Below are 14,520 nucleotides of genomic sequence, written 5' to 3' on the forward strand. Positions count from 1 at the left end.
TCTCCTTTTTAACGTATAGTATAGTTTAGATAATGTAATATGTGTAAGTATATACCCTTGTTTTTAATCTTGGATTATTAATTACTCTAGAAACCTAGTTTTAATGATTATATAGTTTTATATAAAATTTTCAGTTTATTTATATACCCATTGTTATACATTACGATACTCACGATTATATACCACTCTAAATAACACTGTCAGAAATAATATCTTTAGGCAGCTTCCATCTTCCAAAGCTGAGTCTACTAGAATTTTGTGTGAATGTTAACGAGAACTTAAGCTTTTTGATCCTGGCCCCTCTAGTTCTAAATAATACTTCATTAGTTTTTGGTTTTGTTTTTTAAAGAAGAATATATGCCCAAGTGGAGTTTGATAATGGGAGGCTAATACCTGTTTCATACTCTGCAGAGTTGGATTTAGGCGGATGCTGAGTAGGTCTTTCCAAAGAATGTTATTGTAAGTCACTTTCAGTCAGCTACCTTCCCTTCTTGGGAGTGAGTATTCTTGAATGTAAGTAGGGAAGGCTTGACTGGCTACCTCTTACTACCATTTAATTACTTAAAGATCCTACTCTTCATATGTAGGACATGTGATGGAATCAAGTTTTTGTGAATTCCCTCTGGTGTCAGTATAGTTGATCTTGGGGGGAAAAGAGGTGATTTACCCCTTTCCCTTTTCAATAAGAATGATTAATCTGCTTCTCTTTCTTCTTTTTCTGAAGTTTTTCATGCATGAGAACGTTCCCTTGATTCAGAATTTATTTCTTTCAGCAGGCACCTAAGCAAAGAGTACATGGGAATAACTTTATCAACACTTCATTTTAATCAGCTGTAGGTGTTACTTTTGAATAATGGCTGAAAGTTGTTTCTAGAGCACTCTCAAACTAGTCTCCTCTAGAAATGCCTAAGAGTGTGGCTTCAGAGTCCTCTCTCCCACATGTCTTATCAACAACGTGAAGAATCTGTTTCAACTTGAAGCAGAATCTTTTTTTGTTTTAAGCTGTGCCACAGTGGCACGTGGGATCTTAGTTCCCCTACCAGGGTTCAAACCCACGCCCCCTTTCCCTGGGAGCACAGAGTCTTAACTACTGGACTGCCAGGAAAGTCCTGAAACAAGATGTAGAGAAATAAGATGCACAACAGTCAGTGAAGAAAGACTCCAAATATAGGATTCGTGAATAAGAAAGAGAAATCTATAATCCAGTGTAAAAATAGTGTATAATAATGATCTAAATCATAAAAATTGATTGCTATATCCAAAATAATAAGTTCATTTTTTTCTCTTCTGTTTTTTTTCCTTTTTTTCCAATAAGTTCATTTTTAAAATTTATTTTTTAATTGGAGGAAACTTGCTTTACAGTGTTGTGTTGGTTTTTGCCATAAAACTAATGCAGATCAGTTTTATATATATATGTGTGTGTGTGTGTGTGTATATATATATATTTTTCCCCCCTCCCTCTTGAACCTCCCTCTCTTCCAACCATCCCACCCCTCTAGGTCATCACAGAGCACCAGGCTGGTTTCCCTGTGTTATATAGCAACTCCCCCCCCCCCTCCCCCCGCTATCTGTTCTACATATATATCTATGTCAGTGCAACTTTCTCAGTTTGTCCCACCGTCTCCTTCTCTGTGTTCACAAGTCTGTTCTCTACGCGTGCATCTTAATTCCTTCCCTGCAGATAGTTTCATCAGTACCATTTTTCTAGATTCCATATATATGCATTAATATACGATACTTGTTTTTCTTTATCCATTCTTGTTTTTCTTTATCCATTCATCTGTTGATGGACATCTAGGTTGCTTTATGTCCTGGCTATTGTAAATAATGCTGCCAAAGTAATGACTTCTAACAGAAATGAACAAATGATTGATAAAGTACCTGTTGAAATTTGAAGTCATTATAAGTGGGTGGCAAATTAGTTGATGTGCTAAGTCTCTCAGTTGTGTCCGATTCCTTGTAACCCCATGGACTGTAGCCCACCAGCCTCCTCTGTCCATGAGATTATCCCAGCAGGAATACTGGAGTGGGTTGCCATTTCCTCCTCCAGGGGATCTTCCCAACCCAGGGATCAAACCAAAGTCTCCTGCATCTCCTGCATTAACAGGCAGATTCTTTACCACTGAGCCACCTGGGAAGCCCAAATTAGTTTATAAGGAGCTCTAATAAGATACCTAGCTTTTGGAGAAGGAAATGGCAACCCACTCTAGTATTCTTGCCTAGAGAATTCCATGGACAGAGGGTGGCAGTTCATGGGGTCGCAAAGAGTCCAACACGACTAAGTGACAAACACAAGGGTTGAGAAGAAAAGAGGCGCTAGGAAAAGAAGGGGGGAAAATAGAAGGCAAAACTTTGAAAGTGAAATGCCATTTAAAAGGACTTTACCCCAAAGTATCTAATTTAGTTCAGTAAAAATGCCATTAATGTGAAAATTTTAGTTATTTTAATGTTTGAAATACTGCAAATAAAGGTAGATAGAAATGAAAAGAAAAAAAAAGATACCTAGCTTTATTATCTGTACCCTTTATATATTTTGATAGAAAGTATCCAAAGAATAAAACATACAACAAAAAGCAGTCCAATGGTAGGGGGGAGGGGGGTGAGAAAACCAATGAAATGACATGTATAAAGTCCTGAAATAAATTTAAAAACTCAATCCCCAACTGAAACTACTTGACCCAGTGAAAATATCCTTCAAAAAAGATGGAATAAAATTATTCTACTTGGAAGTGGAGAATTGCAGGAAGAAATGAAGAATATCTGAAAAAGCAAGTATGCAGGAAATACAAAAGAATAGTATTTGTTAAAACCACAATCATGTTTTCTATGGTTTATTGTTATATGTATGTATAAGTACAATATGACAACACGAATAATGGAATTGAAATGTAAGGTTCTTGCATTGTTTTATATGTTGTGAAAGTACTACCTTAAATGTGGACTGTAAGTCAAGGATGCACAGAGCAAATGAGGCAAATGGAAAATAAACAGCAAAATGGCAGACCTATAACAGCCAGCTGTGTGTAAAAGCATTAGGTATAAATGAACTGAACATTCTAAAAGACAGTAGTTTCAAACTAGAGAGAAAAACAAAGATGTTATTAAAGCAATGTAGAGAATTTCATAATGATAAAAGGGTCAATTCAACAGGTAGATACAGTTTTAAAGTATATAAAGCTAGAATTAATAGAAGTAAGTAAAGAGACAGATCTACTTTCATAGATAGAAATATCAACATACCTCTCTCAGTAACTGATAGAAAATCTGACAACATATCAAAAAGAATATTTATTAATGATTTGTATAACATGATTAACCAACCTGACATAACTGGCTTATATATAGACCATTACACTCACTAACTGAATAACACACTATATTCCCAAGTACACATGGAACATAGTATGTTATAAATCTAGAGAAGAAAAAGAAAAAAAAAAACATTAATAATAAGTGGCTAGTCTCTAAAAAAATTGACAAATGACTAATTCTCTTTAAAATCTAGGGAAAAAATTAATCTAATGCCGGAGCCTGCCGGCAAACGAACCGGTCACGGGCGCAATCGCCGAAATACCTGAGAAATAAAAGAAAGGACTAGGAAAGAAAAGACTAGAAAAGAATGGGGTTGAGAGGGACAGAGTCTGCTTGCGTCTGACTCTGCCAACTTTATTGAAGAATACCACACCTATATATATGCTAACAGGAGTTGCTAATAGATCAAAGGTTTGCATATGTGCAGAGCTACAGGCACAGGTGTTTTAAATTCCTCCACTTAAGATCAGTAAAGCATCACCCTAGCACCCAACTGAAATCAATAGAACATTAACTGGATAGAAAACAGGCTTCAATCATGACGAGTTTATCAGCAACAGGTGAACAGGTGAAAGATCGCTACAGCAATTTCCTTGATGGAGGTGAGAAAGGCCAACCTGTGCTTTAATAAATCAGGGGTGGCGGGACAGAGAGGGATCTCTTGATCTCTCTCAGAGCTAAGAAGGAGCCTGAGCAGTCAGGCTGGCTCCCCGCAATCTAAACTTTTTATTTATTTATAATTTAAATTCTGTCTGAGTCTAGGAAACACAGGGAAGATCCTCGCAATTCTTCTGTAGGAATAATTTACCTGAGTCGGAAACTCTGGAATGGTGCCATGATTTTCTGGTTTATTTTTCTTCAACAAAGAATTAGGTTACGTGCAGATAATGTCTGCCTCTGTCTCTCTTAACATGCAAAAGCTTTCCAGATAGTATCTGGATTTGAATTTAGCATCCTGACTGATCATAAGAATCACCCGGGAAATTTTTTGAAAACAGATTTCTAGGGCCCACCTCCTGCAGATTCCATGTTTTGAAAGGGCAACTGAACTTATTCCAAGTATTTGAACAGATCTGGGAGTCACGAAAATAATGTTCTGTTTGTCATGAAAATGAGGAGGAGAGAAGGGAGAATGTGAAAATATGGAAAGGAGAATGTGAGAATATGAATGAATTGGGGATAATAGTAACAGGGTTAGCACTGGGTGTGGCTGAGCCTCACTGCATGATGCAAGAGGCATACCCGCTTCTAAAAGTTTTATGGATGTGAAGATTAAGCATATTTGCATAAAGCATCAAAGAAAAAAACTGCTGTCTTTGCTTTTTGTGTTAGTGACTGGATGGCAGATGCACTCCATTTTATCATTAGCTGTTGGTATTTTCCAGATACACTGTGACTTAATATAAACTGAACTTACTTTGAGCTCATATGTTAGCAGGCATAAATATGTTTGAAAGGATATCATGATTTTGTTGCTTTGAATGTATAAGAAAAAGGGGATACATGAATGTGTTGTTCAATATAATGAAGAACTAAAATGGATAAACTAAGTCCTACTTTAGAAGGTGAATTCTTGTTCAGTTGTTGTATCCGACTCTTTGTGACCCCATGGACTGCAGCACACCAGGTTTCCCTGTCCTCCTGTATCTCCTAGAGTTTGCTCAAACTCATGGCCATCTCACCATCTCATCCTCTGTCACCTCCTTTTCTTCCTGCCCTCAATCTTTCCCAGCATCAGGGTCTTTTCCAATGTGTTGACTCTTTGCATCAGGTATTCAAAGTATTGGAGCTTCAGCATCAGTCCTTCCAATAATATTCAGGGTTGATTTCCTTCAGGATTGACTGGTTGGCTCTCCTTGTAGTCCAAGGGACTCTCAAGAGTGTTCTCCAACACCACAGTTCAAAAACATCAATTCTTTGTTACTCAGCCTTCTTTATGGTTCAACTCTCATACCCATACATGACTATTGGAAAAACCTTAGCTTTGACTATACTGACCTTTGTCACAAAGTGATGTCTCTGCTTTTTAATATGCTGTCAAGGTTTGTCACAGCCTTTCTTCCAAGGAGTAAGCATCTTCATTTCATGATTGCAGTCACCATCTGCAGTGATTTTGGAGCCCAAGAAAATAAAATCTACCAGTTTCCACTTTTCCCCATCTGTTTGCCAAAAAGGTGATTAGGTATCAAAAAGATAGTGGAAGCAGGCTAGATTGGATGTATTTTCATTTTAAGACTTTACAGACAGCAACTTTCTGTGATTTTGTTACTGCCTTTGTATAAAGTTTTTTGGCTATTTTTCTTTGTAAAAGTATCACATAGCACTTACAATTTTTACTTTCGCCTTGTTAGTTTGAGGGTTTTTTGTTTGTCTTGGCTTGGTTTTTGGTTTTTTATATTATCTTCTCTGTTACTTTTAACCAAACAGGCATTTTCCTGTGTGTCTTTTGGAACTGAGTGAAGTTCAGTCATTGGGTGGGTTAGCAAGAGATTTAAAGTCTCAGTCTGTCCCTGCCTCAGTAAGGAAGGCTAATATTTGAGAAAGAACAGCTTATGTTACTTAGCTCCATTCCTGAAAGTGTTATCATTAACATATGTTAAATATTATATAATGAATGCTCTGCAATGTCTTCAGGTCTCACTGACATTCCATAACTGGTAGAATACTGTCTTAGTTAAAGCACTCACTCTTAAAAGCAGTACCACGTGTTCACGCTAGTGTTACTCTTGGTCGTCAGTCCCAGGACAGGAGCAACCAACCTTGAAAGAATATGATCCAGTGTTATATTCTATTGCATTTCATGTAAGGAATTAGAATAGTCGAGACCCAGGATGCCCTCAAGTAAAGACATCAATGGTGTCATTTTCGTCTCTTGCACTTCAGGAACCGGGCCCCTGTTTTGCCCTTGTCATTTTAGGCAAAGTAATATATCAGCAGCCATCACTGCAGTCACTCTAATTACGATTGTGTAAATCAACAGACTTCTCTAGACTCAACACCTATCAACTATTGAACTGGGCATGTGTTTCTTAAAAAAAATTAATGCTTATTGATTGTATGTTTTCTCTTGTGAAAAAATGTCTATTAAGAGGGTTTTTTTAGTGCCTGTATTATGCTTCTTTGTTTCTGCCCACCTCCAAATGCATTATTTGCTTCAAATGTGAAGTTATTTACAATAAATATGTTAACTTATTACGCGTGACTATATAGTATGTTACCCTTGATGTATTTCTACAAAGTAAAGGCCTCACTTTAATTCCAGGATTGTTATTCCACATGACTCTTTTTTTTTCTTCTCCTCTAGACTTCTCCAAAGAGCCCTGGGACAGTAGGTGGAGTGCAAAGTTGTATTGTGTTGCTTTCCTGCTTTTTTTTTTGTTGTTGCCTTCCTGCTTTTTATTATTATTATTATTATTGGCCCAGTCTTGGCTGCTTCTTTCTTTGCCACTAAAGCTCACTCACTAAACCCTGCATGTGTGGTCATTATGAGGGACTCATGGCCTTTCATTTCAGTCCTGCACATTTATCATGTCAGTTATGTTTCTTGTCAAATCTTTAGAATCAGTATTGTCCCTAAAGCAATCTTGTGATAAGCAAGCTGAAATCTCATCTCTACTTTAAATTCTTCCTTTGTTTTGAAGCATCTCTAACACCCCTGTCCCACCCCCCAAGTCCCTTCCAGTACTCCCAAATTACCTAAGGTCTTTTTTGCAAAGGGAGAAAATAATCTGATAACATACACAAGTGTTATCCCCTTCCTGACTATTTATGTCCTGAGAAAGGGGAACAGGGAGAGGACAGTGTTTTAACAGAGAAAATTACTCACTCACCCGATGGTGGAATTCTCTGCTTCAGTGACACAAGAGATAGTGTTGTTAACTGACCTTGCCCCATGCCAAGAAGCCTACATTGAGGCAAGATCTCCTGCATATTGGGGAAGAGATCCACATTTGTGTGTGCATGTGCCTTTAAGATTATTATGATCATAATATTATTATTATTATTAATATTATTATGAGATGATTATGATCATCTCATTGAATTTTTGTTCTAAAATGATGTGTCAGCTCCATTTATTTCTTTTTCCCCTTAGTAATTTATCTGTTATGAATATTGATGTCTGGTGTCCATGTGATGTCAAGGAGTCTGTCTGCATGATTATTCATCATTGCTCTGATCCTTTCCAACTACCACAGGAAGAGAGGGGAAGGGACATTTTCAAGATTATGTTGAAATAATAAATTAGCTGTTCTTTTCCCTTTTCCCTCTCATGCAACAGAAGAAATAGGTCAGCCCACTGCAGACCTAGGCATGGTCATGGACTGTGTGGAAGCAGGAGACATAACGCCTCCTACCAAAAGGAAGAGCAAGTTCTCAGGCTTTGGCAAGATCTTCAAGCCCTGGAAATGGCGGAAAAAAAAAAGTGATAAGTTCAAAGAGACATCAGAAGGTGAGATGTTAAAATTTATGTATATGTTCTGAGTCAAAGAGTTCCCCATTGGAAGTACCTAACTTTTTCATTCTCTTCCCAATTTTCTCTAACCCCCTATTTGAATAGGAAATTGAATCTTTTAGAATTAAAAAACCAAGTGGTCACTCACTAAGTATTTTGATGGAATTAATGTTTATCAGTTGAGTGGTGAATGGGGCTCCTGAACTACAGCAAGTCTAAGATGCTTTTTTTGGCTGCACTGGGTCTTCATTGCCATGCATTGGCTTTCTCTGGTTGCGGTGCGCAGGCATCTCATTGCAGTGGCTTCTCCTGCTGGGGAGCACAGTCTCCAGAGCCTGGTCTCAGTAGCGATGGCACACGCACTTAGTTGCCTTGTGGCATGTGGGATCTTCCCAGACCAGGAATCAAACCCATGTTTCCTGCATTGGCAGACAGATTCTTAACCACTGGACCACCAGGGAAGCCCTAAGATGCTTCTTTTTTCCTATTCTGGCTACTTCCTCCCAGAAAAAGTTCATTTATAAATATCTCATTATTGAAATTTCCATAAAAAAGGAAGGAGGGACCTTGGAATGCAGAGGACTCCATCCCTGGTTGGGGAATTAAGATCCCACTTGCCACAGAGCAACTAAGCCCTGTAGTAGACAAATAAATAATTCTAAAAAAAAGAAAGGAATTCCCTGGCAATCCAGTGGTTAGGATTCCTCCCCCTCACTACCAAAGGCCAGAGTTCAATCCTTGGTCAGGGAACTAAGGTTCCATAAGCCTCGTGACGTGGCCAAGAAAAAGGGGGGGTAAAGCTGAACTTGTGTAGTTCCTTTTGGAAATGATACTTTCCCAATAGCACAGGATGCCAGAGAAATTAAGTTTTAAAATTTGAAGTTTGGTTTTGTATTCTTTTCTTTCCTAAGAATAGAAAATTGAACCACTTTATTCTTTTACCCAAGGTGTTGACTTTTGTCTGCCACATTTCTAAGTATTGTTTTCTAATTTAATGTTAGTTTTAGAGAGAAAAATATCTATGCGAAAACCGAGAGAAGAGCTGGTTAAAAGAGGGGTTCTGTTGGAAGACTCTGAGCAGGGTGAGTATGCATACACTCAAACAACATATGCCTGTCTCTGTACACTTGGTCTTTGGTTTTGACTAGGTATTTGAATTTTCTTTCTTTATTATTGCTGTTGCTGAGAGGGGAGGGGACTTTAAAAAGCTTTCACCGTCTAGCACACATATTTTTAAAATTTTCATTTAAAAAGAAAAGGCAGTCAGTAGAAACGTGAGCAAAAGCACTGAACAGACAGTTCACTGACGAGTACATACAGATGCCCAACAAACAAAGTAAAAGGTGGGTAGTAATTAAGTAATGAATTAAGTAATTCATTAATAATTAAGAGATGCAAATTAAAACCAAAATAAAAGAGCTCTAGGCATAAACTAGAAAATCTAAAATTAATCAAATGACCAAAACCAAAAATTGATGAGGGTATGAAATAAGTGGAATTTACATACAACTATTGTTATAAGTGTTAAAGTGGAATGATCACATTGAAAAATAGTTTAACCTAATCTACAAAAGCTGGAAATATGTAAACCTTTGTACAGTCTTTGGTATATACGGAACAAAAACGTGTATACATGTGTATCAGGAGATATAAATATGCTCATAGCTGCAATGTTTAAACAGTGGAGCAAAACTAGAAACAACCCAAATGTCCTCAATAGTAAAATATATAATAAGTAACTTGGGATATACATTGATAAAATGAAATACTATATGACAATGCTAACTATACCTATTTCCTTTAATGTGAATTTCATCAGTAGTACTGAGAAATTGAAGTCAGTCATGAAAGAATATATATGGTATCATTTCTTTTTTTTTTTTTTTCATTTATTTTTATTAGTTGGAGGCTAATTACTTTACATCATTACAGTAGTTTTTGTCATACATTGAAATGAATTAGCCATGGATTTACATGTATTCCCCATCCCAGTCCCCCCTCCCACCTCCCTCTCCACCCGATCCCTCTGGGTCTTCCCAGTGCACCAGGCCCGAGCACTTGTCTCATGCATCCAACCTGGGCTGGTGATCTGTTTCACCCTAGATAATATACATGTTTCAATGCTGTTCTCTTGAAACATCCCACCCTCGCCTTTTCCCAGAGTCCACAAGTCTGTTCTATACATCTGAGTCTCTTTTTCTGTTTTGCATATAGGGTTATCGTTACCATCTTTCTACATTCCATATATATGTGTTAGTATACTGTAATGGTCTTTATCTTTCTGGCTTACTTCGCTCTGTATAATGGGCTCCAGTTTCATCCATCTCATTAGAACTGATTCAAATGAATTCTTTTTAATGGCTGAGTAATATTCCATGGTGTATATGTACCACAGCTTCCTCATCCATTCGTCTGCTGATGGGCATCTAGGTTGCTTCCATGTCCTGGCTATTATAAACAGTGCTGCGATGAACATTGGGGTGCACGTGTCTCTTTCAGATCTGGTTTCCTCGGTGTGTATGCCCAGAAGTGGGATTGCTATATCATTTCTATAAGTATAAAGAAAGAACAGTGTTTGGAAATACATGATAATGTGGTTAAACTATAATAAAAACACAAAGAAAGGATTATAAGGGTTAGAAGAGTGATTGCTTTGTGGGGGAAGGAGAAGTATGTTACTAGGGAGAGAGGGAGGTTTCCAAGGTCTGGGAACGTTTTTATAATATTTCTTAATGTCCATGATGCTCACTCAGGTGTTTTCCTTATAATATGTTTTTGAAATTTACATTTCTATTTTGTACAGTTTTCTCTACTGGTGTTAAACTTGACAATGAAAAATACTAAATAATAATTAAGATATTTCTATAAAATTCCATGCCATACCATCTATGTTTTATTTATTTAAAGAAAGCCTTTTGAATATAATTTTAAAGGTTACTTTCTATTTAGAGTTATTACAAAATATTAGCTATATTCTCCTTGTTGTACAATACATCTTTGCGCCTATCTTACACTCCACAATTTGTACCTTCCACTCCCCACCCCTTTATTGCATATAAGTGGGCATATATTTTTTGTGGGAATGAAAACATCTAATGAAGAAAAAATATTAAATAAAACATAAAAAGTGAGGATAATTGATTTTTTTTTTTTTTAAGAATCTCAACTTAAGGGGTAAACATAAAATGATTTTATTTCTTCCAATAATTACCTCCTAATTTTCTGTTTTAAAGTCCATTTTCTTCTGAGGGGAATAAGAAAAACTTCCTTCAGCCTTCCCTCCAAAGTGCCTTCCTTATCTGGCTGTGGTCTTTAACCCTGGAATTGCAGTTTAGTGGTTGGCGAAGGATCCTTGGGGCAAACATTTTCTTTCTCTTTGTACATCCTCAGCTTTGTGCTAGCTATAGTACTATGTCATTTTCTTTTCTTTTTTTATCAAATACATCTCCATGCCCATATTGCTGCCCTAGTCTTTCTTGTTAGTCTGTCATGAAGATCATGCTTTGGTATTGCAGCACTCACTGCTGATTTAATAATGTCAGAAATTTCTCCAGTGTGTGACTTATATGAAGCAGCTTATCAGAAGAGTAAGACTCTAGTACACTGGTTGCATTTCATTTCTCTTCGTTAGAGCTACTTTGCGTAAGACAAAATCTGAAAGCGAAGTTTTAAAAATGTATTCTTTGGTTGGTGGGAGAAAGGAACCAAACTGATGGAATATTATACTCTAGGTTTTGAACCATGTGATTGTGTTGCTTATTTGCAAATTTTAATGAAATTATGTATTATCTCAACTATATAAAAACTAAGAGAAAACAAACTTGAAGGAAATATACTAAAATATTATTAGCATTAGTTATTTCTGGATGTTGGAATGGGAGTATAGAGGATTTTTTCTATTTTTCTAAATTTTTTGCATGGTTAGCAATGAGCACATGTAACTTTTGTTTTTTCATAAGTCTGTTTGTTTTTTACAGTAGGACACAAAATCTTCTAGGTATTTAGGTGGGTGACCACAATTATAATGCCTCTTGCAGCACCTCTAGCCGTTGGTTTTTTGATACTAGCTGTTCCTCACCCCGCGCCCTCTTCTGCCGCTCGCCAACCCCTGTGCGTTGCTTCCTTCTTGTTCTTCACCTTCATTCAGTCAGTTAGCCTAGAAGCAAGCTTGAAGGGGTGCTTGATAAGGGAATTGTAACCCGTGTGCTAACCAGAGAACTGACCTAAGCTTTATTCTGTAAGAAGAAACTGAGACGGGCCTTATGGCCTGCTTATGGATCTCCAGTTTAGGTAAAAGCAGTATTTGACCCTTGCAGTTCTTTTCATACTCAGAAACGGCTTTGGCTTGATTATGGTTCTGACTTGACTGTATTATAAAATATATCATGGACTTTCTGAGTTGGGGGTTGCAAAGCACTCATAGATGTTCAGGCCACATTCTGTTGGTATTTCTATTCTACTCCATTAGCATTTAGCACAAACCCTTTGCATTAAATATAGGAAATTTTACATCAAACTAGACAGTCCTGATTAAATAACTTAAGAAATGACTGATCACTTTTGCTGGTATGTGCTGAGTAGAAACTAGTTAATAATGTGTCTTAAACTTTCACTACATGTTTTTCAAAAGTAGGGGTCTTTGTTGGCTTTGAAATGATTCACTGCTTTATATTCTAGAAAGTCCTGTTTTTTGTTAAAGCTGTGCTGTATTAACATGAGTAGTAACTTACAACATTTGCATCGCTGTTGTCATTTTGCCCCCTCCTCTGTTTTTAAATTTAAGAAGAAATACTTGTCAGAGCATTAGAAATACATTTTAGAAGTACACTTTCGTTCAGAGCTCATTGCCTTAGACTTTTTTTCACCACTTTTAACCCAAGCTCCACCTCTTACTGAGACTGTGTGAAGAATGACACCGTCTAATTTCTTAGTAGGAGATGCCGGGTGGGGGTGCAGGAGTGGACAAGGAGTATCTCCCTATGAAAACAAAGAGAGTGACTAGCTCCAGTTCCCATGACACTAGGAGGTGAGACAGTTTCCAGACTCTAAGCTCAGTTTTTCAGTTCTCCCCTCCAGAGGAGTCTGGGTAACCTCAGCAGTAACCGGGAACATTTGTCTAATTGTTCCATGAAAAGTTCTTAACCTACAAGTGTGATAGTGGTGAGTGGTCATCCCAAAGCCAGCAGCCCGGTGGTCACTCCTGCCATTCAGCTCATAGGAACCCAGCATGTGTCTTATGTTTACCTTTGATCTGTCAGTTCCCCCCCTTGCTGTCCACTCCTGATGCCCTCAGGCACCTCTGCTATTTCTCACCTGCCTTCTGCTCATTTTTAGCTTTCCCGTTCCAGTCACTGCCTAGTGCATCCTTCTCAGAGTTAATCTTCTAGAAGACAGAGCAGGTCATCTCTCTCTCTCTCTCTGTGAATTCTTTGGCTTCCTGTTACCTACAGGATTCAGTCCACACTCCTTTACCTGGTGTTTGGTACCCTTCAGAGCCTGGCTCTTGCTTACCTTTCCATTCTCTGCTCTTGCTTGTTTTCATTCCTCTTAACGCTTTCTTCTGGGCGTCTGTTCTCCTACCAGGCCAAACTAGTTGTCAGTTCCCAAATGTGTCAAACAGTCTCACGCCTCATACGTGCTGTCCTTCTTTCTGCATGGCTTTCCTTATCTCGTCATCAAGTGGTGGGCTCCTGCTGCCCCTGTAAGGCCCAGTTTAGCTACCACTTTCTGTGAAGCTTTTCTCACTCCATTGCCACCCCCGGGAGAATTGTTTCTTCATTCCCACCATAGCACTTTACTCGTTATAGCTCTTAACATTTAGTGTAATGATTACCTATGTTTAATGAACCTGTCTTATTCATGTAACAAAGCATATAATAGACAATCAAATGTTTATTGGGAAAGGAATTACTTATTTTCATTACTACTATAAATCCAAATAATTTAGATCTCAATAATAAGCTAAAACAGGAAGAGGGTTGGATAAAGGGGATAAGAAAGGTTAGAAATTGCCAGCTCTTCTCCCTACCTGACAACGCCAGTCCACCAGTTTGTTTTCTTTTGGACCTTGCAGGTGGTGAGGATCCAGGGAAGCTGAGCCATGCCATGTTAAAGAATGGCCACACCGCCCTCATAGGGAGCGCCAGACCTTCTAGTCCAATCCAGGTAGAGGAGGAGTCGGGAAGAATAGCAAGTCTTAGGAAGCCTGTTCCAGAAGAGGAGCCGAAGAAGCGACTAGGTAATTAACTCTGAATTTTTTAGTTTAAGAGCCATGGACCAGTCATTCTCATTTATCTCAGGGGATTGCAGGAGCCAGGGGAGAAGTAAAATCCAGAGGGACTTCTGTTTCCCTCTAGCAGTTCTTCAACTAGTTGCCGCTTGAAATAGAATTTCTCCCCTCGTTCTTATATTCACAAAATACCTAAATTTGTGATTCTCAAGGACTGAGTTGTGTTAGTTGCTCAGTCATGTCAAACTCTTTGCGACGCCATGGTCTGTAGCCCACCAGGCTCCTCTCTCCATGGGATTTCCCAGGTAAGAATACTGGAATGAGTTGCCATTTTCTTCTCCAGAGGATCTTCCTGACCCAGAGATCAAACCCAGGTCTCCCGTATTGCAGGCAGATTTTTACTGTATGAGCCGGCTGGGAAGGAGCTGTTAAAGATCGATGTGTGTAGGATTTTTTCAAGTCCCAAGGGACTCTGTGTCCAGTTGCCTGGCTCTTGTGTGAAAAATCACTATCATAGCAAGCCTCT

General features: G+C 38.1%; 1 protein-coding gene across 11 annotated transcripts in view; it reads left to right on the top strand.

The window, feature by feature from the left end:
- Window positions 1-14,520, top strand: part of PHACTR4 (phosphatase and actin regulator 4) — a 101,104-nt gene that overhangs the window by 64,107 nt on the left and 22,477 nt on the right. For 5 of the 11 annotated variants that reach the window (XM_020909094.2, XM_070459023.1, XM_070459021.1 and 2 more), the window contains 3 exons: window positions 7,592-7,762; window positions 8,767-8,847; window positions 13,839-14,003. In XM_020909094.2, coding sequence (XP_020764753.2) covers window positions 7,592-7,762; window positions 8,767-8,847; window positions 13,839-14,003 — 417 coding nt within the window. Of the gene's footprint in view, window positions 1-6,616; window positions 6,645-7,591; window positions 7,763-8,766; window positions 8,848-13,838; window positions 14,004-14,520 lie in introns of all 11 variants that reach the window. The other 6 variants (XM_020909096.2, XM_070459022.1, XM_070459020.1 and 3 more) reach the window with 2 other exon arrangements.

This window comes from Odocoileus virginianus, chromosome 30, assembly GCF_023699985.2.
Source record: "Odocoileus virginianus isolate 20LAN1187 ecotype Illinois chromosome 30, Ovbor_1.2, whole genome shotgun sequence".
Classification (NCBI taxonomy): Eukaryota; Metazoa; Chordata; class Mammalia; order Artiodactyla; family Cervidae; genus Odocoileus; species Odocoileus virginianus.